Genomic DNA, 26,814 nt, shown 5'->3' with positions numbered 1-26,814 from the left:
AGGGCCTTCTTAGGAACCTATTTCTCAACCACTTTAGGAACCTTAACTGTCTTAGGACAATGAGATATAGCATGACCAAAGACCCTGCACTTAATACATCTTGAGGGTTTCCATTTGTACTCCACTTTAGCCTCAATAGTATCCTTACCATTAATAACTAAAGGAATTGAAGTAGGAAAATCACAATTTGCAGTCACTTCAACACAAACCCTAGCATAATTCATGCGAGTTTTTATAAAGTTTGTTTATCCATCATAATCGGCTTACCAACATTACTTGCAATCATACTTAACCCCTTTGAGTTCCATATATATAAAGGTACATGTCTCATATTCATCCAAATAGGAATAGAACACAACTCAGTAACATCCTTTTCAACATTCTTATACTAAGGACGAACAGAGAATAAATGATTTGCAATAGAAATAACACCATATTCAATAGAAGATCGACGATCATCTGCATCATTTAAATCAAAGATAATCATAATTTCATCATTAATAGTGATATTAACATTACCTTTAGGTTTCCACGCGTTGTTCACATCATTCCTGACCGTATAATATGGAAATATCCTACTAACAAAGAACCCAACCACCAAATTTTCAGAGTGATTGACTTCCTTAGTAAACACTGAAGTTGAAACTTAAGTCGGAATACGTTTACCACTAACCACGGAGGGAAAAAACTTCGTCGGATCATCTTGAATCATCTCCTGCTGCAAACCAACAACGAAGACCATCCACGAGATAGAGGATCAAATCTGAAAGGAGAAGTGTTAGAGCACTGCTCGGTTGAACCCACCAAGCGTTGGTATGTCAAGTTTGGTTGTCATATTTAGTTCTAAAACTCGAGTCGCTTGATAAGTGAACTAGAGTCAACTTAGGTAGGTCAGACTAGGAACGATAGAAATATTGTGCTCCAGTTACTCACAAAGATATGAAGATGGATTGAATACAATGAAGACATTACCCTTCAGCTTGAGGTTAGTAACTAAGGACTTGACTTGTTCCATTTCTATCTTCTTTCATTCAAGTCATTTAGATTGAAAACATAACATGAGAAGCTATATTTATAACACTCTAGTTATTAGACTTGGTCATAGCATTATGATCAAAGTATCAAGGAATTATATTGAATTACGATGGATAACACTTATCTTTTGAACTTCGTAAAACGACATCAACATAATCTATGTATTTAGTTATTTGATTATGTGTGGGATGTAGCTGTGATTTTATCCTAGGAAACTATGTATTATTACATTGGTTTAAGGAAGTAGATGTGTGAACTTGTTTCATAATCGAAAAGGAAATCAATAAGTGTGTTCGTCGGGTTTTTCATTGAAGAATATATGGATGACTAATACAAGGTGACAAGGTACAACCGATCTTAACTTATGTTGAGAGTCAAGGTAGAACCTGTCATAGCCTATATTGTGTGACAAGGTATAATCGATCCTTACTAGTATTGGGAGACAAGGTAGAACCGGTCATAACCTATATCTAGTGACATGGTATAATAGATCCTAACTAGTATTGGAAAGCAAGGTTAACCGGTCATAACCTATATTGGGAGCCATGGTATAACCGATCCTAACTTAGTTTCGGAGTCATGGTAGAACCGGTCCCAAGAGCAAAACAGAGTTTCCAGTATTCACATATTTCTTTATGTTGTGTGTGAATTTGGAATTAGGGTTTGCTAATATAGGAAACTTCTAGATGTCAACATTATTTAAACATGTGCATAATTCTTATCATTAATTGTTCAAAGATATTCCTTGATGCTCAAGGTGATCCCAAACAGAAATAATTGAAAAATATTTAATTATAATTTTTGATTTTATATGTTTTAATTACCAACAATTAAAGCATATACTCTATAAAAGGATTATCAGTTAATATGCTAAACTAATAATAGAAATTTTTATGAGAGATTTCGTAAATATTGTTTGACGTTAATTGGAAATATATAGGAAAACCGAAATTAGTACTTATTGCATATCCTGAGAATCTTTCGGTTTTGTAATTTCCTTGTTGTCCAAACAACATGGTCTATAAATACTTGAGTTTGCATTTCTTGCAAACTATCCTAAGAGTCAGGAAAACTTCATTTGTGTTGTTTCTGGTGGAGTCGTCTATCCGGAGAGGAAAGTGCCCTAATTAGGCGAAATCTCTTACGACCGCTCGTTTTAAAGACTTCTGTGGGATCAAGAAGCTCTAAGAGCACCATTGGTGAGAAATTTGATAATTGCAGTATTATTTTGGTTTTCGATTATTGATTTGATTGACTAACGATTGTTAAATCTTTGATTGCACGTAGCTTGTTTATTCCATGATCCTTGTCTTCTGATATAAGACACTCAAACTAGATCAAAAATTTAACGTTTCTACACATTTAAATTATTCTAGATCTATACGATAGATGATCATTGATTTTCCATTGTTAACAGACTCCGTCCTGTGCGACAAATCAGTAAGGAATCAAGTTTTTTTTGGTAGTTTGTTACTTTGAAGATTGAAGACTTTGAAGATTTGAAGAATTTGTTCTTGTGTTTTGGTCTTGGTGTGACTTTCTGTGACTTGATTTCTCCAGGATTAAAAGGTTGTTTATTTTGATAAACACAAGCCTTTTAAGATCTACAAGTTGTTTGTGATTTTATCATAAAACTTGAAATCAAGATTGATTATTTCAGTAATCTTTGTCTTGTTTGATCTCGTAACCTAGGATCTTCATATCTGGTAACAGATACTACAAACAGAGAATTTGTAACTGTGTTTTTATCATATATTTCGGTATTGTGATTAGAAAGTGGGTTTGGTAACCAAACAGTTTTCATCCTTTACTGTTTGGAATACGATCCAAATGAATCTTGTCTAACCAGTTGAAAGATTGGTAGAATAATCTATTGTGAACCATTTAGAAGATCTACTAGATCTAGTCCTAAAGAGAACGTATGTTCTGCTAGGATGTCTAGTATTCTAACGTCTAATGAGAACTTAGGTTCTCCTAGATGTTATTAAAACAAGAATACTGCTGAAGCTGAGTAACTAGGAATTTAGATTGCTTGGTCTTGGCTACACGAAGTTGTGGGTTTACTTTTTTTAGCGTCTTAATTCATTGATTACTCAAAATTTTGGTGTGTGCTTTACTTTATTTCCGCATTATAATTATCTTAATATTATAATTAAATTAAATACACTTGTACGTTAATTAGGCACTTGATATTGATTCTAGAGTGATTTGGTCTTGTACCATAACTATTATCAAGTCAACATCTTGTTGTTGTATTGTCTCGATCCGGTATGCATAGACGATCACACAAAGTTAATATCTTGTTGTTGCCTCAATCTTGTATCCATAGACGATCACACTAGGTATATTGTGATTCGACACTTGGATTTGATTTCTCACATTGTTAGGCCAGTTCGGACTAACCCTGTTCCAAGTGGACACCGTGTTGAAATATTTCTTTAGTGATTGTTGCTTAAAGAGGTTTATACACAGTGGATGTTGAATAGGTTTTGATCAAACGAAAACATTGTGGTGTACTTGGGTACCCTCGTCATTGCACCGCAACATGTGCCTATTTTAGAGTGGGGTCTAGGTTAAAGCATAATGACACACACTTTGACATAATGGTTAAAGCTTTCGAGAATACGAGGCCTAGTAAGTGTAATTGCACCGCAACATGTGCCTGTTTTAGAGTGGTTTTTTTGGTCCCTGATGCTACAAGTGTTCTAGAAATTTGAGTTGTTTTTGAGATACCTTAAGTTCAATGGGTGAGAGGGGTATACCATGCAAGGGCCTGGTTATAGTTTGAAAATCAAACTATGCATTTCCCTTTTTGTTATTCTGGTTCATTTTTTTTCTTCTGCTGTTCATGATATCAATCTCATCTCTTTGTGTTTCTCGTGAAAACCAACTTGTTTGAATCTCTTGGAAATTCCACAGGTGTTAATTACCAAGTAACCTCCAACTGCATCTATCCAATCTGGGCAAAAAGCAGACTACAAGTTGTGGAGATTCAGGATTTGTTGGTTTGCTTTACACTTTTAGCTAAGACACATTAGAACCTATTAAGCTAGGACTTGTAGACTTGGATATTTTTCTAAAGTTAAGTGTCTAACTGATGAATTAAGTTATGAATTGTACAATGAATATTGATTTTTAAATAAATGGTCATTTGGATTTATGAATGCATGTTTCATTTCATTATAATTTAAATGGTCATTTGAATGAATGTAAATTGTTACACTAGCAGGTCAATGTGAATGTGAATTACTTTCGGCAATTCGATTTCAGCTCTATTTTTTTCCAAAATAATTTTATGTACAACTCCTAACAAAAGTTGTAGTTACACATTCATCTACTGAAAGCAGAAGTTGCTACTTCAAATATTACAACCTTTAATGATGTTGTGTTAGAGATTATGACTACACTAGACAAAGGTTGTGAAAGAATGTATAATTTTTCCTTTAATGATGACTTACAACTCAAACAAAAGTTTTCAAAGAGATGACATACAACTTTAACCATAGTTGTCAAATAATTTTCTACAATCCCAACAAGTGTAGTGTAAGAGTTATTTTCACAACCTAGGTAAGACTTGTGTTAGGCATTAAGAGGAAATTTCGAAAGACATTCACAACTGAAGCAGGTGTTGTACAAAACTAAAAGACAACTATGTTTACGACTATTATTGAAGAGTTGCAAAGAATTGAAGACCTTCTACAACCCCCCTTGTGCAACCTATAGATATCTGTCGCCTTATATCGTATGAAAACTCTTTTCTGGTGTAGTTGATCGATGTTTTTCTCGTAGTGAGGATTCTCTCACACTCTTATATTAACACTATCTCAATCTTTCAGTGACATTTTTCTTAAAAATTTTAACGGTGATGGATTTGAAACTGATATTTGGTGGATATGTTCCTCTTAAGATCTACGTTCCTGCTAAAAATGAGCACATTCCGAGACGTATAACACTACCATCTACTACGTTGACGAATTTTCACCATTGAAATGATCGATCGATACTGAGGTTCGATATTTCGAAACGTCCTCATTTTTGGTAGGTATGTATAAATTTGTAAGAGAAACATATCCCTGAAATACTAACTTCAAATTCGTTAAGGTTTAGGTTTTATTAAAAACCATGTCGCCGAAAATGTGAAATAATGCGAATATAACCATGTGAGTGGATCTTCCCTCATTAAAGAATAACTAAGTCATTTCCTGCAATTAGAACATCCTTAGAGCAGTTCTATGGACTCAAAAAACATGAGATTTGTTCATTTTTCTCCCACTATGGACTCAACAAACATGAAAAACGGATGGGCAAACCAACAAAATTGTTGGTTTGTTGAGTGAGATGGAAGAGCATGCACACGCTTGATGAAACACCGGGCGGTTGTGGAAAACACGCTGGCGTTGGAACCACAAACGTTGGCGTGTGTCCCAGAATCGCCCGGTTTTCCTTCACACGTCAGCGTTTGAACTTAACTCTCGAGCGTTTTACCCAAAACCGCCAACGACTGTTATTTCTTTTGTTTCCCTATAAATTCACCTCATCTCAAAACTTAAAACTCACACCTTCTTCATCTCTACCTAAAAATTTCACAATTTTATACCATCTCAATACTCACTTTTCCTTTATTTCAAAACACAACTGCTCATATCAACTCAATCTACCAGTAAAAATCTCTATAAATTTCATTTCTAAAAAATATGGCATCCTCATCGCACCGATCAGAACAACGATCACAAAAACAATCACAACAAGAAAAACAACAAGATACACAACAAGATACACCACAATCACAACCAAGAAACAAAAGAATTCGTGGTGTCAAGTATATGTTGGATGAAGACGGGTCAATTTGTAGGAATTATGTATTATATACATTAGATCAAGTCAATGGTATTTATCAAGAAAAATAAACTTTTTATGAAATGTTTTTACCAAAATTTTGTGAAGAAACCGGTAATATCAATAAACGTGATGCCGAAGGATTGTCTCATCGTTTTCACACAATTTCAGCATCCATTACTGAATATGTATCTTTGATCATTCAAATGTGGCGCAACAAAAAAAGTAGTGAAGGTGAACATGAAGTGGAACGAAGATGTCAGGAAGAGTGGCAAAGATCTCACAAAACGAGTTTCCAACATGAAACTTGTTTCACCATTTTGAGTGTGCTTAACAAGTTTAATCCATACTTGATGGAAGGTAATCAAGTGCCTGCAAGATCACCATATGATCTAATCTCGCAGGATTTTCAGAATGGTGGGCTTGCTTCCTCACCTGAAGGAACTGGATCTCCATATAACGGGTCTCCAAGCAGTCAGGAACAACACAACTCCAATCTAGACGTTAACACCAACATAATGTTAATAAGAGGAGGGGGTCAGAAAGCTGGAAAAGCAGCGAGAGACGCAACCAACAAGCATTATTAGAAGGAGGTTCAAACGAGTTCAACTATGCTGAGCACAAGGAATTCGAGTTGAAGATAGAAGCAGATAGAGCCAGGGACCGTGGCATTGCTATAAAGCAACAACGAAAAAGTCGTCTTTCGCGAGAACAGTACTACATGGATTGTAAGCTAAACAAGCTACTCTCCTTGAACACTTCAACAATGAATGAACGACAACTTTCGGTATGGAGGAACAATAATCCCCTCAACAAACTGGCCAGTATGAGAATGTTGAAGAAGACGAAGATGATGCCTCAGAAGAAAACGAAGATGAATATAGTCTTGATAACTGATTTTAATTTTTGTTTAGTAGTTAAATTTAATTTAAATGTAATCATTTAATTAAAATTACTTTTAATATAATTGCCTTAATTTTAAGTGTAATCGTTAAGTTAAAAACAAACAACTTTAAATTAAAAAACACATTAATTAAAATAAACAACACTAAATTGAAAAATAACATCTATCTGCCTCTGCCCCTGCCTCTGCCTCGCCCCCGCGCATCGTGTTTTGCTCCTTTTAAAACCCAAAGGTGCTTAGTTAGATCTTCTCTTAGTCTCTTAGTTGTCTATAGATTCCCCGGCTTTGGATTCTGTCAGTGGAAATTCTATATTCTCTTGCCGGACGCCCATGTTGCACCACAAGTTTCGATCTCAAATCTTCATCTGGAAAAATAGTCCAGGTTGGGTCACGTCTGGTTTCTTCAGTGACCTTGTTATGCAGAATGATACAAGTCAGCATAATTTTATTCATTTCTTGAAGATAAAAAAAGCGTGTCGGCCCAGCTATGATGGCGAACTTCCTTTTCAGTATGCCAAAAGCGCGTTCAATATCCTTTCTGCATTTCATTTGTTGGGTGTTAAAGTACTTCATTTCCCAAGACGTCGTCGCTCCAAAACCTACCTAACTATAAGCTTGAACCATAGTTGACCATTCTGGATAGATTCCGTCTGTTAGATAATAACCCTGAGTGTAGTGATGACCGTTGATGGTGAAATTACAGTGCGACGCGATCCCATGCCTAAGATATTCAAACAATGGTGACTTATACAAAACGTTTAGATCGTTATTTGAACCCGGGAGTCCAAAAAAAGCATGCCAAAACCAACAATCATAAGTAATTAAAGATTCCAAAATATAATGACCCTTATATTGGCCTGCCCATTCAACCGGACACGCATGCCACGTCCAGCGCATGCAGTCAAGACTACCTAGCATTCCTGGAAAACCCCATGCGGTGTTTTCTGAAGTTATTCTTTGAACATATTCCTGAGTAGGCTTTCTTAAAAAGGTTGGACCAAAATGCTCGACTATTGTTTCGCAAAAGAATTTGAGATACCTAAAGGCGGTTGTTTTCCCAATACGGATGTAATCATCTGTGGAATCTGCTGGTACCTCGTAACATAGTATACAGAGGGCCGCAGTGACCTTTTTTCGAGACTAAAGCCTCATACATGTCGTGCATCATACTGATAATTAAATAAAGGTTGTACCTGATCACAAAGCTCGGTAATAATCCTTTGCATCAAGTTGCGTCCCATGCAGAATCGTCGCTGAAAATCCTCATCGGAATAGACACAATCATGATTAAAATAATCATGCATCATCTTGACGTGGTAAAAATGTCGATCTCACAGCGTCCATCTTCGAGTCGTAACTTCATATGGCTCTAAAGGCTTTGATATGATCCCGATTTGTAATTGCAACATAAAATTTCGCCTCCTTCTATCTTGAATTGCATCTTCATTCATTTAACGCAAAAACTCCATACACATTTCTTCCTCTTCTTCATACAACATCTCATCCATCTCCATATCTTCCTCAGAAAAACCTAAATCAGGATTCATGGTTGAAAATCAAAAGCAATTGAAATTAAGAAAAGATTGATCGGATGAAAGATTGTTGTGAATTTGTGAGATCAAACTCGAGTTGTATTTATGGAGGTAAAAAATAGCCGTTCCGGTAACCTTTTAAAAGTAGCCATTGACGACATTGGTTCAAACACCAGCGTTCTACATACGCACGCCAGCGACAACGCTTCGTCCTGACGCTTGTCGTTCAACCGCCCATTTTTTTTCCATAATGCGCTTTCGCGTTTGACCATCCACCTAGCTCAACAAAAAAATAGTTTTGGACATTGTCATAGGAATTGCCCTTAAGTTTGTCGAAGGGGTGGCCTAAACACACGGCCTCAAGGCCCTCGACACATTCCATGTTGGTGTAGGCACGGGGTTAAGCACGAGCCCCCTTCGAGAAATACTTGAACCATTTTGGTTGGCTGGCAGCTCGCAATCAAGCGAAGCTATGATATTTGGTGCACTCTCCTAAACTTCTCAAAACCCCCAAAACCAGAAGAGACGAGCAGAGAAGTGCTTAATCTCTCACAAACTCCATTTTCCGAATCAAATCAAAACCCAACCCTAATCCTTGATCTCTAAGTTTTTAACTACATTCAGTTCTTCTTTCAAACCCGTGGTCAAAAACCCAAAAAAGTTTTGATGATTTTGCATAATAATTCTTTCAAACCCGTGGTCAAAAATTTGATGTATATTAAGAATCTTATCCAAAGATCAAACTCTTGCATTTCCAATTCTCATTTGTTTTGTCTAAATCCTATTTTTTATGGAACCGGTAAACTGTTTGATGAAATTCCTCAGAGAAGTTGTAGCTTACTGAATTCGAAACGTAGTTTCTCTCCTGGAAGATTTGTGGAATTAGAAACTTGTGGACAAGTTTTTTATGATTTTTTTTCTTGGAATAATGGTATTTCTAGCTTTGTTAAAACTTAAAACTAAGCAACCTGAACAAGCTATTGGTGTGTTTAAATCAATGCTGCTTTTACATGACCAGAGACCGAATTACGTGACGATTTTAAGTGTGATACGTGCCGTGGGTGCTTTGGATCGGGAAGAAATGACTGGGGTCGTTCATGCATTTGCTTTTAAACTTGGGGTTGGATCAGAAGTTTCGATTGTTACTGCTCTTCTTGGGTTGTATTCTCTACATAATGATATGATAATGGTTTGGCAGAGTTTTTATGGTGCAGAAGTTAAGGATTTAGTTCTTTGGAGTGCATTGGTTAATGCTTGTATGAAAAATGGTAAATTTGCTGATGCCCTTAATGTTTTTAGAGATATGCAAGTTTCGGGTTTCAAACCAAATTATGTAAGTATTTTGAGTATCTTACCTGCTTGTGCTGATCTTGGTGTATTATCGCTTGGGAAGCAAATCCATGGGTTTTGTATAGTAAGGGGATTGTATACAGTTACTAATATTCAGAATTCGTTAATGGATATGTATGCAAAATGTGGGGTTTTTGAATGTTCAATTCTAAGTTTTGATAGATTACGGAGTAAGGATTTAATCTCATGGAATACTATGATCTGTGGGTCTGTGGAAAATGGGTATCCAAAAGAAGCATTGAGCTTTTTTCATGAAATGTTGAAATCTGGTTTTCAACCAGATAAAACAACTATAAGGAATGCCTTAACAGCTTGTTCACAGGCAGAAGAAGTTAAATTTGGATATGGATTGCATTGCTATTCAATAAAATCCAGGCTAGAAGGTTCTGTTTCTCTTGGAACTGCACTACTCAAAATGTATGCAGATTTTGGTGACATTGTATCCTCGAGAATTCTATTTGGTTGTCTTCCTCGGAAGGATATGATTGCATGGAGTGCGATGATTTCAGTCTATGCTCAAACTGGACATTCATTTTTGGCATTTGAATTGTTCAGTCAAATGCAATCAGCAAAAGAAGAGCCAAATGAGGCAACTTTGGTTAGTTTGTTACAAGCTTGTTCTTCAATGAAATCTCAAGAATTTGGGAAGGTCATTCATGGTAATGTGATGAGAAATGGGTACTCATCAAATGTGTTCATAACTTCAGCTTTGATTGATTTATACTGTAAATTTGGGCAGTTAGCTCAAGGAGAAGTGCTGTTCAATTCTCTTCCTTACAAAGATATAATTTGTTGGAGTTCAATGATTAACGGGTATGGGGTTAATGGGTGTGGTAATAAGGCTCTTGAAACTTTCTCTAAGATGTTAGATACTGGGTTAAAGCCGAACGGAGTTGTCTTCACTTCTGTTCTATCTGCTTGTAGTCACTGTGGATTAAAAGATGAAGGCTGGAAGTGGTTTAATCATATGAAAGAACACTTTGGTATAATCCCTGCTCTTTCTCATTATTCTTGTATGGTGGATTTGCTTAGTCGTACAGGAAAAATTGAAGAAGCATTCAGGTTCATAAAAGAGATGCCATTACAGCCAGATGCAAGCATTTGGGGATCTTTACTTGCTGGTTGCAAAACGGTTAGAGGGTATGTCGAAATTGCAGAGTTCGCGGCAGACCGGCTTTCAACATTGGATCCAGAGAATACAAGCTATTATGTGAATTTATCCAATATATATGCTGATGTGGGCCAATGGAAGGATGCCGAGAGACTCAGAAGAGTGCTGACAGAGAAGAAATTGAGAAAGACGGTTGGATTTAGCATGATTGGAAGTTGAAAGCATATGGCAGGTACAGCTGAAATCGAAATTTTTAACTTTGTTCAACATATATTGTGAACGATTACGGAAAATCTAAATAGTTCTGGAACTCAAATTTTGCTTCCAGTAAATGAAATTTTGCATGAATTTCAAAAAAATGTTTCAGTTAAAGGTGTAACTGCTGAGTGAGATTAGAATTAATGCTATTTAACATTGCATGCAAATCGTAGAGTTTTTATTGTTTTCTGAAACTTGTTTAAGTGTAACTCTCAAATAAAACCAAATATTATAACCCCCACCATTACACACTTCTCTTGATCACATTATATAAATCCAGGTTTCATGCTTCATGTCCTCTCAGGCCTATCTTTAGAAATGAATAAGGAAGGAATCGTTGAAATTCTTCTTGTCAGTGCACAGGACATTAGGAACCCGAACTTTATAGGTACTTTCTATCTCGCGGGTTCCTAATGTATAATGCATATGGTTTATAGAACATACTTAATATTTACAATGTTTTGTAGGAAAACCATGCTATTATGTGATTGCTCATTGTGGTAAGCAAGAGGTCAGAAGCAAAACTGTTTCAGGTCAGTTTGCTCACCAATATCTCGCATCAGTTTCTTCACCCTCAAAGTTTCATGGACCACTATAATATTTGCTCAAGGAACATAACATGTTTTCTTGCACAGGTGATCACAAAAAGGCTGTATGGAATGAGAAATTGGTTCTCAGATTCCCGCTCTCAGATCTGGAAAACATGGCTCACCTTAAGCTCAAAATCATGGATACATCAAAATTCTCCAATGATGGCAATTTCATTGGTGAAACCAGGTATGTATTGCTCCATTACTAGTAATTAGTAAGAATATACCACTTTAACCAAGTTTGTCTTCACCATTATGATTTATTTTACAGAATTCATCTTGGAGGAGTAATAACTGATAAAGGGTTTATAGAACTGAAACCATCTCGATATAAAGTCGTGCTTGAAGACGACAGATATAAGGGCGAGATCAAGATTGGCCTCAAGTTCAATAAACTTGTACGTAAATCTCACTCCATGCACATAAATCGTGTCCTCATCCATGGGTTCGGTTGTGAACTTACCCGACCAAAAGAAAGTTATTGATTATTAAATACCTCAGTTTCTGAACGTACCCAGTTTCAGTTTCGATTTTTTGTTTTTATTTCTGTTTTCTTTACCTTTTAAGATATGGAATGGTCTTGATTTTTGGAGGGCGATGTGCAAACAACGACCAGAGAATGTGTCAACCTTGTCCACGAGAAGAAATCGCTAAGGTCGATGGTCAAAACAATAGTAAGTTTATGGATATGCCAAAGATGGAAATTTTTCTTTCTCCGTCAGAAATCAAATGCAACAGATATCAAGAAACAGTAGTAGGACGGAGTATTGATCTTCATCTTGCCAGGTCCTTCAGAATACTATACCTAGAAATGCAGACTGCATGACCTCTTTTAGAGGAATCTTCTTGCTTTATAATGAAACTCCCATTGTTATATCAATGTCATCGAATGATTTCAATAAGAATGAATTTTTAAGGTTTCAATTCCTTTGTTTTATTTACATTCTTAAAGAAATTGATTCCCTCAACCTTCACCTGGGAGAAATAATACTTACCTGCAGGTTGATTCTGTCACATGGTTGATGGCTAGAAATGAAGATTGAGGCCCTAATCTAGACCTGGCCTTGTGAAACAATCCCTTAGCCTACAAGTTGACCTGAGGCCTGTCTTTGGGCTTGGTTTGACCCATTGACCAAGACCTTCCAAAGTCAAACACTTTGACCAAGACCTTCCAAAGTCCACTCTGTTTGGAATTATGCACTTCCCAATTAGTTACATAATCTCAACCGTCTATTAAATGATTTCCACATCAAACCTCCATGAGTATTTTAGGTGGCCCAGATATTCCTTCCGGGTCTCAGAAATCAAGGGGAGGGAGTTTTTTTTCTTTCAAAAAAAAAATTAGGGTTTAACAGATTTGATGGCAAACGAAGGAGGGTCAAAGAATTTGGAGGGGATACTGAAATGGAGTTTAGCTCACAGTGATGGGACTCGTCCTTCTCGTGATATAAGGTCTGTTTCTCACTCTATTTTGATTCAATTTTGTTGGTAGTTTCAATGGAAAGTTTTTAGGTTTTTTGGTGGTCAAATACAAATTTTATCTTTTTGTAATCCACCACCTTGCACCATTACCATAGACAACCACCACCTTATGAAAATTCTGTATTGTGTTCATGGCAGGAGTTGAAAATTAAACATTCTCTTCGAAGACAGAATTTTTCTGTAGGAATGCTTTAAGTGGTAGTGTTAGTTCTGAGAAGGCACTGTATAGGAATTTCAGATTCTACCAAAATTTGAATAATCCATTGCCGTAATTCTTGTAGAAGAAAGTTTTTCTATTACTCAGAACTTGGGGTTTAGCATCGTTTGCTAGCTGTTATATGCGTCATCAGTGTTTGACAGTTTTCTCAGAATAGGATTTTGTAGGAAAATGCACCTGTGAGACCCCATTTGTGCAGTAATTGGTGATCAAAATTAGTGTCTGCCACATTTAGACTACAAGAAGCTAGTTTTAGGATAAGTTCAGTCAAGCTAAGGACGAGTTTTATACCTCTTCAATCAGAATATTATACGAGCAGCAATTTAGAGTGAGAGCTTCTTGATAAGGAGAACATCTTTATCGCCTTTATAGTTATCAAGACACCATTTACTTCTGGGAGCCTAGTTGGAAGAACTGATGTTGAGTAGTCTAAGAATTGTAGTTATCAAGACACTATTTACTTCCGGGAGCCTAGTTGGAAGAATTGATGTTGAGTAGTCTAAGAATTGGCAAGAAGTGTCTTTAGGAGCTGACTTGCACAGTTGGCATCCAGGCTCAGCCCCCCGAGGCAAGCGCCACCAAAGAACTGTTTCACTTATTTGCAAAGAGCCTTATATGAGTCTTTGAAAGTATTGCTACCAATTATGCTTATGGTCCAAACAGGCAATAGCTTTGTCCTCCATCGTTGAAGTAATTTGAAATTGATTTGATACGAGGAATTATTTAGCCAATAGAAACTTGCAAGTGCGTGGACTGACCATTAGTTTCCATAGTAGCTCTTGATGAAGAATATGAGTCAGATTTCGAAGCTGGGAATGAATCTTAAAAGAGCACCCAATGTGTGTCAGTGATCTTTCTGAACCTCATGTTCTCTAACTTAGAAACTGATGTGTGGTTTCATGTTGATGTGTAAATTTGCATTGGCTGAAATTTATTCTTTGTTGAATCTGCAGTGAGGAGGATAAAAGATGGTTCATGGAAGCTATGCAGTCTCAGACAGTTGATGTGGTCAAAAGAATGAAACAGATTACTCTTGTTATGAAGACTCCTGAGAATGTATTGGAAGAACAAGGTGTTACTTCTGCAGAGATAGAAGGTATACTAATTTTACCATGAGATGTGTATCGTTTTGGATTTTATTTTGTTATCCTTGTGTCGGTCTAGTTATTCACTACTTTGCTTATGGTTTGTTGGTTTGGCAGATATGTTGGATGAATTGCAAGAGCATGTTGAATCCATTGACATGGCAAATGGTAAGTTTTGATGCCTTTGTAGAACTTAGTGATATGTGATTTGTGTTGTTATGTAAGTTAATGGCTTACTGATATTAAAGAATGTAATCCCAGATTTGCATACAATTGGTGGTTTAGTCCCCCTTCTTAAACACCTGAAGCACTCGAGTGCAGGCATTCGAGCAAAGGCTGCCGAGGTTGTAACGACCATAGTTCAAAACAATCCTAAGAGTCAGCAACTTGTAATGGAAGTGAACGGTCTAGAACCTCTGCTCGTTAATCTTACCTCAGATCCCGATGTGACTGCTCGAACCAAAGCTCTTGGTGCAATATCTTGTAAGTAATATATATTGTCTGTTTTCTATTCATCCCATAGGGTTTTGATATATTTATTTGTTGACTATACTGAGTGTGGTTGATGTCAACTGGCGTCAGTTGAAAGAATTTTGACTTCCGATGTGTTTGCTATGGATGTCTCTCAGCTTTGATTCAACACAACAAACCTGGAGTTACTGCATTCAGGCTGGCAAATGGTTATGGAGCGTTGAGGGATGCATTGGATTCAGATAATGTTAGATTACAAAGGTATTTTGCACTGACACTTGATTAATCTCATTCATAATCCTTACTAGCCGGAACAAACCCTTCCATTTCATTTTGTTGCCTGCGCATTAGAAATCCCATATTTACATTTGGATATCTTTTAACCATGTCTTCTTTTTTGGGTATGTAAGATCGTTGCAGTTAACCCGTTAATTGACTCTTTATCGGTATGCTAAACTTAAAACTAACCTAATTGAATATAATCAACCAGGAAAGCTCTCAACTTGGTTGAGTACCTGCTACAAGAGAACAGTTCAGATTGCAATGTGATAACAGAACTAGGATTTCCTCGTACAATGATGCAACTTGTGTCCAGTGAAGATGTAGAGGTAAGAGAAGCAGCACTCGGGGGTCTTCTTGAGCTTGCTAAAGATGAACAATCTCGGACCAGCACCAGCAGTGTCGCCAGCAGAGACAGTGAAATGTTGAAACAAATACTTGAGCATAGAGTTAAAGACATCAGTGCAATGGCAAAGGAAGAGCTCGGTGCAGTCACTGAAGAAAGACGCCTAATTGACTTGTTATGGAGCGTTTGTTATAACCAGCCATCCTCTCTTCGGTAGAAGGGTTTACTCGTTCTTCCAGGTGAAGATGCTTCACCACCTGATGTTGCCAGCAACTTCTTCCAACCTCCCCCTGCAAGCCTTGACTGTAGATACTAAAAGCACAGGTCAGAGGAAACAAGATAAGAAGATAAACCGCCTCTGCTGTAGAACAGTTACAGTTTGCTTTGGGGTCATGGGTTTTTTCTGGTATTACTGATATTAAAGAATGTAATCCCAGTATCCTGTAACCTTTTGCCTTAATTTAAAAAGAAAAAAGAAACCATGCAACCAACTTTGCATACTTCTCATGCTCTGGTCACATTTTTGGGACCTAAACACGACTGGATTAGCCCAGTATATTTTTTGCACATTTTGTTGATTTTCTATAGAAAAAATCAGATCGTCTGGTTGGTACCTGGGTGGATAACTAAATCAAGGCTTGGTCTGACCCTTTGACCAAGACCTTCTATTGAAGCTTTCAAACCAGTTAACATTTAGGTTGAAAATATCGATCCATCAATCCTACCACGTTTGATCCTAACCATGACTTACATTGTAATACTGTGTGTGTGCCCTCAACTAGTTCCATTATTTACAGCGGTACATTTTGGGTTAAGGCGTAGAATATTTTGTCATGATTTACGTTTGGGGAAATTAGGGGGAGACCCAAAAAAAATAATATTCTCATTCTCAGACCCACAATTAATTTTGTATACCGTGACACCCATAATTATATGAAATTATTATATGAATCAATACATAACTGGTTATGCATACTATCTTTTCAGACATAACTCGTTATGCAGCCTAATTTTTCAGGGGTATAATTGACAGGGCAACTTGGACATAACATATCTAAAAATCCGCGCCTTAGAATTTTACAAATTCTATATCGTTGGAAATCTTTTTAAAAGAGCTACGCAACGAGTACAAACAAGAATATCAAATTTTTGTTTTTAACGAAAAAATCGGAGGTGATCCTCATTTTAGGGAAATTTTTTGAAAACTTGATACTTAACCATTATGCAGTCACCAAAAACGATGCATAACACATTCTGCAGACGCATAACGAATTATGCAACCATTTCCACTGCATAACAAATTATGCATTTGGATAACAAAATTATGCATCTATAACAAGTTATATTACCATTTTTTTGGTTGATTTTATCCGTACATATAAAAATTGATGCATAATGCAGTATGCATCCATATTTACGGATGCATATCAGGTTATGCATCTATTTTCTCAATGCATAATGCATTATGTAGCCATATTTTCGGACGCATAACAGGTTATGCATGTTTTCTGGACTGCATAACAAGTTATGCAACAAATTATACAACAAATTTTGTAGATGCATAACAGGTTATGCATCCATTTTCACGAATGCATAACATGTTATGCAGCCACCAAAAAAGATGCATAACACATTCTGCAGGCGCATAACGAATTATCCAACCATTTTCTCGACTGCATAACAAAGTTATGCATTTATAACAAGTTATGTAGCCACTGTTTTAGTTGATTTTAGTGCGTACATAAAAAATTGATGCATAATGCATTATGCAGCCATATTTTCGGATGCATAACAGGTTATGCATCCATTTTCACGACTGCATAACATGTTATGCAGATATTATTATTGGTGCATGACAAGTTATGCAGTCTTTGTTTTTGTTGGTTTCGATAGTGACAAAAAAGTTGATGCATAACATGCTAAACAACGATTTTCTGGACTGCATAACAAGTTATGCAACAAATTTTGTAGATGCATAATAGGTTATGCATCCATTTGGACGACTGCATAACAAGTAATGCACATTTTCTCGACTGCATGACAGGTTATACATATATTATTGAGGAGCATGACAACTCTTCATAATCTCTCTTACACCAGCAGACACATTATAGACCCACCAAAAGTCAGTTATTGCTGTGTTGTTTCTCGGTTGAGATGACACTCCACCTTACTATAATAGGTTATGCAACCATTTTTCAGCTCCATGATAGATTATGTAGTCACTTTTGTATCTGCAAAACAAATCATGCAATCATTTCTTTAGACACACAACAGAATTTTGGATATATTAACTGACCCAAACGTCACTGAACCAAGGTTAATTAAGAATATGACTCATCCAAATTCTTAAATTGAAAAACATTGCAACAACACACACGTACGTAGTACATATCAGTCTCAATCGATACGTCGATACAAATAGTGCAGAGACTAATCAACGATGTCCAGTAGACACCGCCTACATGCTTAATTAAAGACAACCAAAAGAAGTACACGCTGCTTATTGATAGCTAATAATTAAATTCTAACTTGATATTTCAGATCCTCACATTAGTTGCAGGTAGCTAATTATGGTTGGACGATGATTCCATTGAAATACTATTCACTGCATTTCCTCGAATAATGATGAACCGAGAGCTGTAGTTGATGATTCCAGAGTGGTAATGGTCTTGTAACAGCACCTGCACAACATTAACGAAGGAGCGCACCCCATCCTAAAGAATCATTTATGAAGTCTCGTGAGTCATGTATTGATATTTGAATAGTACTTGCATTGCATTTTGCATATTTTATAAAAAAAAATGAAAAAAACAAACATGCAAGCTACCGAAAATTTCAGATTTCCCGTTATTCAGGGTAAATTTGCAAATCTCAATATCTAAGTTTTTCTGAGATTAAATACACGGGTTTGTAAATCCAGTTTGGCTAATCATAAATCTCTAATTGAAATTTGTTTTGAGAGAAAATCAAATTTTGATGTAAAACAGGATCTGGGTTTTCATGAAATATTTTTCTAAAATTTGTCTTCAAAAATCACCGGATCTGACTACTTCAAAAGAAAAATCAAGGAAAGAGAAGGGGGTTCATCCTTTTAAGGTTGATCCTTGATGTAACTTTGTTTTTGAGGCGGAAATCATATAGAAACCTCAACCCCAATTTCATCCATCAAATCTGAAATTTACTTTTTTTATCAAGAGATCTAGATAAGAAATCTTACCAATTTCACATCTCTCCTTGTTAAGCCATAATTACACCATCACTGATGAAGATTTTCATATGATCTCTCCAATTTAGAGAAGGCTTCAGTGATACGTTTGCGAATTCTTTTGGTGTTTCATTAGAGTTGAGAGGAAGAAGAAGAATTGAGAAGTAACTCGGCTAAAACAAATACCAAAATATAATTTTATAAATTCTAGGCGTGAGAAAAATTTTGTGAAAGAAAATGGGTGCGCCCGTGAACATTTGGGACGGTGGGTTTGACAGTGGAAAAAGAATGAAAAATGGGTGTGACCGTAGTTTTCACTTTACGTTTTGCGTTGAGGGATTTATCTTGGGCTATGGTACAGATTTTAGTTCACGATTTAGATTTTGGCCCATGTGATAGACTTTAAAAAGAATGAGTTTTTTTAGGAACCATGGTTTTTTTGAGGGGACCATGGTTTTATTAGGACACCTTCCCTATAATGATAAGGGGTGTCCTAAAACGTTGAAATGACTAACCTACCCTTAACCTAATTTAATTTAAAACCAACCTAATAACCACCTATATATATAACCACCACCTCCTCCCACCACCACCGCCCACCACCGTCGATTACCACCACCACCTCCTCCGATTATCACCACCACCAACCACCGATTACCACCACCGCCCATCACCGCCGATTACCACCACCACCTCCTCCGATTATCACCACCACCAACCACCAATTACCACCACCACCTCCTCCCACCACCACCGCCTATTTAAGAAATGTAACAACATCAATGCAATCACAATTAAGTTCGGTTACATAATAATTTTATCGAGTATAAAAGACGCCAGCCGCAACCTGATTCTGCCATGGGACCACTCCTGAGGTATTTTCCAACAAACCCTTCGCTTTAATGTGATTTTTATTGCTTCAATCGAATAGAAATCATCAAAATAGGATTTTAATAGGAGTTACAGAGCCATGTTCGGTTAGGTCGATTTTCTAAAAAACCCTAGTTTACTAACCGAACTTCTTGAAAATGAAGAACACGAAGAACAGTTCGGTTCTATTGGATTTAAAACTAAGTCACCGAACTCTCTGTTCGGTTTTTTCGCAAAAAAAATTAAAATTACAAAGTAACCAAACTCCACCCTTAGAACCGTAAAAAAAAAAATCCAGTCTAACCGAACTGTGTTGTTGTGGCCATTGAGTTCCAAAATAACCGAACTTAGCCAATAGAGTTCGGTTTGTTCGCAAAAAAATTTAAAACTACAAAGTAACCGAACTTAGCCAATAGATGCTAGAACTTCACATTTTTGTTTGTTTGTTAAGTTCGGTAACTTCACAATTTTATCGCAGAAACCGAACTTAGAGTTCGGTTGGTTAGCTGTTAGGTTCAAGTTTGCGAAAGAACCGAACTTTGTAAACTTATATACTCTTATATTACGTAAAGTTTGGTTAGATCAAAAGTGCATGCAGTTTGCGAACCAACTGAACTTTGTACGCCAAAGTTCGGTTAATTGAGAACCAACCGAACATAACGTTGTAACTCCTAGAAATTATTAGAGAGTTCGGTAACCTGCGTGTTTGGAACAAGTAATCGAACTACACTTTTAGATGAGTTCGGTTACTTTTTCATCTCACGGGGCAACCGAACTACAGCTTCAGATGAGTTCGGTTACTTGTTCTTCATATAAAGTAACCGAACTGTTCAAAATCCAGTTCAAATCCGGATCATTTTGAAGATTAACAAATATTCTAGGAGAGGATGGAGATGAAGAATCAGATGATTTTTCATCATTTGAATACTCAAACTTAGTGAATTGGAAAAAAAATTTATTTTCCATGTTTTTCTCCTTCATCTTCTCTAACTCTACTCTCTCAATAATTCTACTCAACTAATAATAAACCCATCTTTTAATTTAATCTCACTAATTGTTTTTAACTAAATCATTCACTAATCATAACCTAAAATTAATTAAGAGGGTAGATTAGGTATTAAATAAATAACTAGATATGGGGTGACCTAGAATTACTTCTAATGCCTTTACCCAAAATAAAACCATGGTCCCCCAAAAAAAACCATGGTCCCCAAAAAATCGTTCTTTAAAAAGAAACCTGTTTGAGGCATACTCAGTTTTTTTGAGGCATACTCATTCATTATACCATCTAGATTGGGTTTATAAGGGGTGTCTAAATGTAGTGCAATTATCTATATATCCTTAAACAATTTAAATTATTAGAGTGCCATCATCCTCAAAAACCTGAAATCAAAAATCAAAATAAACTTTAAACTTAAACATCTTAGACTCCAATTCAATCACGAAATTGATCAAGCAAAGCAAACACGAATCAAAATCAGCGATGTTGGAGTGCGAAATCCAAATCTCAATTGCTCTTAGATGTATTTTAGAATGCATGTGTAACAAACCCATCTTGTTTTTGATTGATTTTATTTTGTTTGATTCATAGAATATGATTTCAAAGATGAAATTAGGGTTTTCATAAGATCAGTTCGGCTGATCATAGAGTATCAATTTTGAGCCGAACCTAATGTATGATTTAGAGAAACACTATCTTCGGCTAATGCGACTTTGCTAGATTTTGTCCGAATCAATCAAACTTAAATAAAAAATAAATAAGAAGAAATAACCTTCTCCTGGATACTTTGTTCAAAACTCATTTGTGAGTTCGGCTTAGGTCATTAGATCATCTTATAGCCGAACGTTTCTCCTTAAAATCTTCTGAAAACTTGATTTTTATGTTGCATGTTCGGCTGACTCGAGCTGCATGTTTTTGAGCCGAACCTATCTCTGTAACTTGAAGTATCAACCTTGTTTTTCCCATAACTTCTTCGCCCGATGTCAAAATAACCTCATTCTTTTTGCGTTCTTTTCAAAATTGAATTATATTCAAGATGGTGATAAGAAATCCTTAATTTGGATAACTTGAACTTGGCCTTCTAGTCCTTCTTATGATTTAGACGTTCTTCGCTCCTTTTCGTCGCGCTTCTTCCACTTCTTTTGGCTCTAGACACTTGGATCTTTGGAGAACTTCACTTTATAGCTATTTTGCATCCACTTCCATTGAATATAAATGATTCACCTAAGTAAACAAATAAATAGAAAACAAGAGTAATACAAGTTTTTTTTACAGAGTGAAGTTTGGCTGCTAACTTTTCAGCCGAACCTCCATTTTCGGAAAATATACGTAGGTTCGGCTGATAACTTGTCAGCCGAAACTAGGTATATTTTCCGAAAACGGAGGTTCGGCTGAAACATTATCTGCCGAACTGTTCATCAGTTCAGTAGATATGGGTTTTAAAAATTCAATTTTTTACAGATTCAACTTATAAAAAGAAATTAAACCTCGTATAGAAGTCTACCTCTGATTTGAATCACAAATTTTGGTCATTTCTAATCACTAAAATCTCAAAATTGAAAACCCAAGTTTTTTTTTCACTTCTTCTTCTTCCTCCTCCCAAAAATCCCAACTCTCTCACATAAATTTGATTTATCTACTAATTCACCACTAATAATTTAATTTTTAATCAATCCTTAAAATTCCTAGCTAATCAAATCTATACATAATCATTAACACTAATTATAATAGGGTAGTTATGCCATTATAAAAAAGGATGGATAAGGGATGATGTTGTTTTTTATTTAGTGACCCTATTTTGGCATTATTTAGTATGCCTCAAAAAAATTCAGTATGCCTCAAAATAGGTTTCTTTAAAAACGATTTTTTAGGGACCATGGTTTTTTTCAGGGGACCATAGTTTTGTTAGGCCACCTTCCCTATAGTTAGTTATAAGGGGTATCCTAAAGCATTGAAGTGACTAACCTACCCTTAATCTAATTTAATTTAAAATCAACCTAATAACCACCTATATATATAACCACCACCACCTCCCACCATCACCGATTACCACCACCACCACCTCTGATTATCACCACCACCAACCACCGACTATGATAGACGCATTTATGTGTCTAATTTGTCCTCAATGTTTCGTATTGTTGGTACTCGTTTTCGTCCTTATTATGGTGTTTTGTGTATTTTTAGGTATTTTTGGAAAATAAATATTGTTGGAAAAATCGGCTCGAAAAATCACTCGGAACACCCCCGGAGGACACTTGCTATACGGAGCCCAGATTTGGTTAAGGGGGACCTCAATTACTAAGGGGCACCCCAAAAAGGCAGCTGCTATTCGCACCCTACATCTGGTTAGGGGGACACCATCTTCTTCGTTTGAAACTTAAAAATTTGCGGGGAAAAAATGTGGCAGCTCTCTGAGAATTTTCGATCGAAATTTGAAGATGTTATTGTGTGATTCAATGGCTAAAACTTCACGGGAACACTTGACTGAGATATACAGGCGTGGTATGGGCTTCAAAATCATCCGGATTTGGTTGGATAATCGGCAGTGAAGAAAACAGGGTTTCTCGGGTTTTGGTTGCTCCATCACGAGTTATGTGTAGTTGGCGTGTGGATTGATAGAGTTTTACTTCTGGTGGAACGTGAAAACAATTCCCTGAGAATATACCGACATCAGCAGGCGTGTGAAGAGGCGAGAAAGGAAAAAAAATTTCCTTTATTATCTTTTCTTTACTGTCGAGATATGGGAAGATTTTCTGGAGTAATGAGCGAAGATTCTTAGTCCAAAGATGTATAAATAGGCTACTGGGGTCGAGTAGAAGCGAGAAGGGGAGTTTGGGGAGAGTTCTAGAGCACGACAGAGTAAACACTAAAGTTGCAGAGCTGCCATTTTCTGCTACTGCGTTTCTGAAGAACACGAAGAACGGACTGGCAAAGACAGTCGTTTTCCAACAATGACAACGACGCTTAACGTGGGTTTTCGAAAAACAGTATCAGTGAAACATATTGTGGGTCGTAGTTCCCTGATTTGTAACACTTATAACTGTTACAAACCCGGTTTTATTGTATTTCTCATATTTTCATCATTTGTAAACCATTTTTGAGTGAATAACCAATTATTGAGTGAATTACGCAAACAATTTAAAACTCTGCAAAAGCAGTGATTGAGTGAATTATAATTAAATATTAGAGAAAATAAAATAGTTACCAATTATTCATGCGTAAATAGCTTCCTCATTGCCTTGGTTGTGGGAGAATCAGCCGCTCATCATGTTGGAAATCCTCTCAAAGAATTTCATTGATGCTCAAATATGGTTTACAAATGATGAAAATATGATAAATACAATAAAACCGGGTTTGTAACAGTTATAAGTGTTACAAATCATGGAACTACGACCCACAGTATGTGTCACTGATACTGCTTTTCTAAGACCCACGTTAAGCGTCTTTTTCACTGTTGGAAAACGACTGTCTTATGCAGTCCATTCTTCAGAAATGCAGTAGCAGAAAATGGCAGCTCTGCAACTTTGGTGTTTACTCTGTCGTGCTTTAGAACTCTCCCCAAACTCACCGTCTCGCTTCTGCTCAACCCCAGTAGCCTATTTATACACCTTTGGACTAAGAATCTTCGCTCATTACTCTAGAAAATCTTCCCATATCTCGACAGTAAAGAAAAAATAATAAAGGAAATTTTCTTTCCTTTCTCGCCTCTTCACACGCCTGATGATGTCGATATACTCTCAGGGCATTGTTTTCACGTTCCACCAGAAGTAAAACTCTATCAATCCACACGCCAACTACACAAAACTCGTGATGGAGCAACCAAAACCCGAGCAACCCTGTTTTCTTCACTGCCGATTATCCAACCAAATCCGGATGATTTTGAAGCCCATACCACGCCTGTATATCTCAGTCAAGTGTTCCCGTGAAGTTTTAGCCATTGAATCACACTATAACATCTTCAAATTTCGATCGAAAATTCTCAGAGAGCTGCCACATTTTTTTCCCGCCAATTTTTAAGTTTCAAACGAAGAAGATGGTGTCCCCCTAACCAGCTGTAGGGTGCGAATAGCAGCTGCCTTTTGGGGTGCCCCTTAGTAATTGAGGTGCCCCTTAACCAAATCTGGGCTCCGTATAGCAAGTGTTCTCCGGGGGTGTTCTGAGTGATTTTTCGAGCCGATCTTTCCAACAATATTTATTTTCCAAAAATACCTAAAAATACACAAAACACCATAATAAGGACGAAAACGAGCACCAAAAATACGAAACATTGAGGACAAATTAGACACATAAATGCGTCTATCAGACTACCACCGCCACCTCCTCCCACCACCACCACCCACCACCGCCGATTACCACCACCACCACCTCCGATTATCACCACCACCGACCACCGATTACCACCACCACCAACCACCACCACCTCTATATATATAACTTAATTTAAATCATTAACAAAGATATTCTCACAAACCCATTACTTGTCATTTGTTTTTGGTTGAAAAAATGAGAAGTAATCATCAAAATGAGTTGAAAATGGAAGTTGTAGAGAGGTTTAATGGAGGTTTTTTTTCAGAGAAAGGTTCGGTTACGTCGAAAAAAACAAGTCTCGGTCGAACTTTTAGTTCGGTTACGTCGCAAAACGTTTGGTTTCGTCGTAAAAAGTTCGGTTATCACGAATTAATTTTTTCTTAACCGAACTCAGAGTTCGGTTGATTCGCAAAAAATACTTTTAACTGAACTCCTTGTATTAGAACAACACAAGTCCATAAGTTCGGTTCCTTCGCAAAATAAGGATATCACCGAACTTTAGTTTACGAAAATAATGAGAAGTCCAAAAGTTTGGTTCGTTCGCAAAAATGTTAAGTTTTTACTTTAACTAAACTTCACTCAGATATTGAGTTCGGTTAGATATGATGTTGGGTAAAAGTTTGCGAACCAACCGAACTTCTTACACTTGGTATAAAAAAAAAATTTACGTAAAGTTCGGTTAGATAGTTGGTTGGTAAGAAGTTTGCGAGCCAACTGAACTACGTACACTTTGTAAAATCTTATGTTCACGTAAAGTTCGGTTAGATATTGTTTGCGAACCAACCGAACTTCTAGACCCTAAAGTTCGGTAACATTGCGAACCAACCGAACATTACTCTGTAAATCCTATAAACAAAGTTCAGTAACATGTTTGTTAACCGAACGACTAAAAACCTCCATTAACGAGCGAGTTCGGTAACCTGCATGTTTGGAAAAAGTAACCTAACTACACTTTCATATGTGTTCGGTTACATGTTCTTCATATAAGGTAACCGAACAAGGCCAAATCTACTTCAAAAATTTACATTTTTTTGAAAATTTGGAGCAATTCAACCAACATTATCTAAGTTTGAAGCATACCTGGGTACCCAAATACTCTTCCTCCGGTTTTGGTCGGTTTCATGATTCAGATGAGCCATCAATTGAATCATCACTTGAATACTCAAGCTTAGTGAACTCAAATTTTTTTCCATGTTTTTCTTCTTCATCTTCTCTAACTTTACTCAATAATTATACTTCTTTTTAAGAAAATCCATCTGATTTTTTAATCTAACTAATTATTTTTAACTTAATCATTTCATTAATGATTATACTAACTAATATTAACACTAACTAATCATTATCCAAAATTAATCAGGAGGGTAGTTTAGGTATTATTATAAATATCAAGATAAGGGGTGACCTAGATTTACTTTTAAATGTCTTACTAAAAATAGAACCATGGTCCCCCAAAAAAAACCATGGTCCCCAAAAAATCGTTCGACTTTAAGTAGTAGTGGGCAGCTTCTACATGATTGTTGCAGTCGGGGTACGAGTTTTGTTAGGGCTAATACCCCAATTCATATAAAACAACCCAATCCTAACCTTTAGATCTCTACATTGATATCAGCCCTAGCACCCCAATTCATATAAAACAACCAAATCCTAACATTTGGATTATTTTGGATCTTTGCATTGATATCAACCCTAGCATCCTAATTCATATAGAACAACCCAATCCTAACCTTTGGATCTATGTATTGATGAGACCTAGCAAAATTAGTACACACCTTAAACAATCATGAACTTCTAGGCCTATTAGCAATTTTTCGGCATAAGGATGAACTCAAGTCGAATCCAGAAATCCTACCATGGGGAGGCTGAAAAGATTTAAGGAGAATAAAGGTAAAATGAAAAATAATTGGAGCATAAAATTCCGAAATTATTAGC

The 26,814-nt window shown here is 36.5% G+C and overlaps 2 protein-coding genes and 1 long non-coding RNA gene across 6 annotated transcripts; 2 read left to right on the top strand and 1 right to left on the bottom strand.

The window, feature by feature from the left end:
- The first annotated feature begins 8,807 nt into the window (after nucleotides 1-8,807).
- LOC113274541 (pentatricopeptide repeat-containing protein At1g11290, chloroplastic-like) lies at nucleotides 8,808-12,839 on the top strand. 4 transcript variants are annotated; one of them, XM_026523914.1, is made up of 6 exons: nucleotides 10,583-11,000; nucleotides 11,331-11,414; nucleotides 11,494-11,559; nucleotides 11,662-11,803; nucleotides 11,888-12,014; nucleotides 12,210-12,839. In XM_026523914.1, the coding sequence occupies exons 1-6, from the start codon at nucleotides 10,994-10,996 to the stop codon at nucleotides 12,369-12,371; spliced, it is 588 nt and encodes a 195-aa protein (XP_026379699.1). In that variant the 5' UTR covers nucleotides 10,583-10,993; the 3' UTR covers nucleotides 12,372-12,839. The 4 variants fall into 4 exon arrangements, 3 of the variants coding, with proteins under 3 accessions (XP_026379698.1, XP_026379699.1, XP_026379700.1); XM_026523915.1 differs by having other exon boundaries at nucleotides 12,184-12,839; XR_003323059.1 differs by lacking the exons at nucleotides 11,331-11,414; nucleotides 11,888-12,014; nucleotides 12,210-12,839 and having other exon boundaries at nucleotides 8,808-11,000; nucleotides 11,662-11,738.
- Nucleotides 12,840-12,920: 81 nt separating this feature from the next.
- Nucleotides 12,921-15,996, top strand: LOC113274542 (hsp70 nucleotide exchange factor fes1-like). The gene is made up of 6 exons (XM_026523916.1): nucleotides 12,921-13,068; nucleotides 14,269-14,411; nucleotides 14,518-14,568; nucleotides 14,662-14,883; nucleotides 15,030-15,132; nucleotides 15,362-15,996. Exons 1-6 carry the CDS (start codon nucleotides 12,977-12,979, stop codon nucleotides 15,711-15,713), a joined length of 963 nt encoding a protein of 320 aa, XP_026379701.1. The 5' UTR covers nucleotides 12,921-12,976; the 3' UTR covers nucleotides 15,714-15,996.
- A 1,524-nt stretch (nucleotides 15,997-17,520) lies between these two features.
- On the bottom strand, nucleotides 17,521-18,856 carry LOC113273405. The gene is made up of 3 exons (XR_003322382.1): nucleotides 18,717-18,856; nucleotides 18,049-18,213; nucleotides 17,521-17,730 (listed from the first exon to the last, which is right to left on the bottom strand). It is a non-coding gene; the product is annotated as an uncharacterized LOC113273405 (long non-coding RNA).
- Between the last annotated feature and the right edge of the window lie 7,958 nt (nucleotides 18,857-26,814).

Source organism: Papaver somniferum, chromosome 4, assembly GCF_003573695.1.
Source record: "Papaver somniferum cultivar HN1 chromosome 4, ASM357369v1, whole genome shotgun sequence".
Taxonomy (NCBI): Eukaryota; Viridiplantae; Streptophyta; class Magnoliopsida; order Ranunculales; family Papaveraceae; genus Papaver; species Papaver somniferum.
This window is presented reverse-complemented; position numbering and strand designations above follow the sequence as displayed.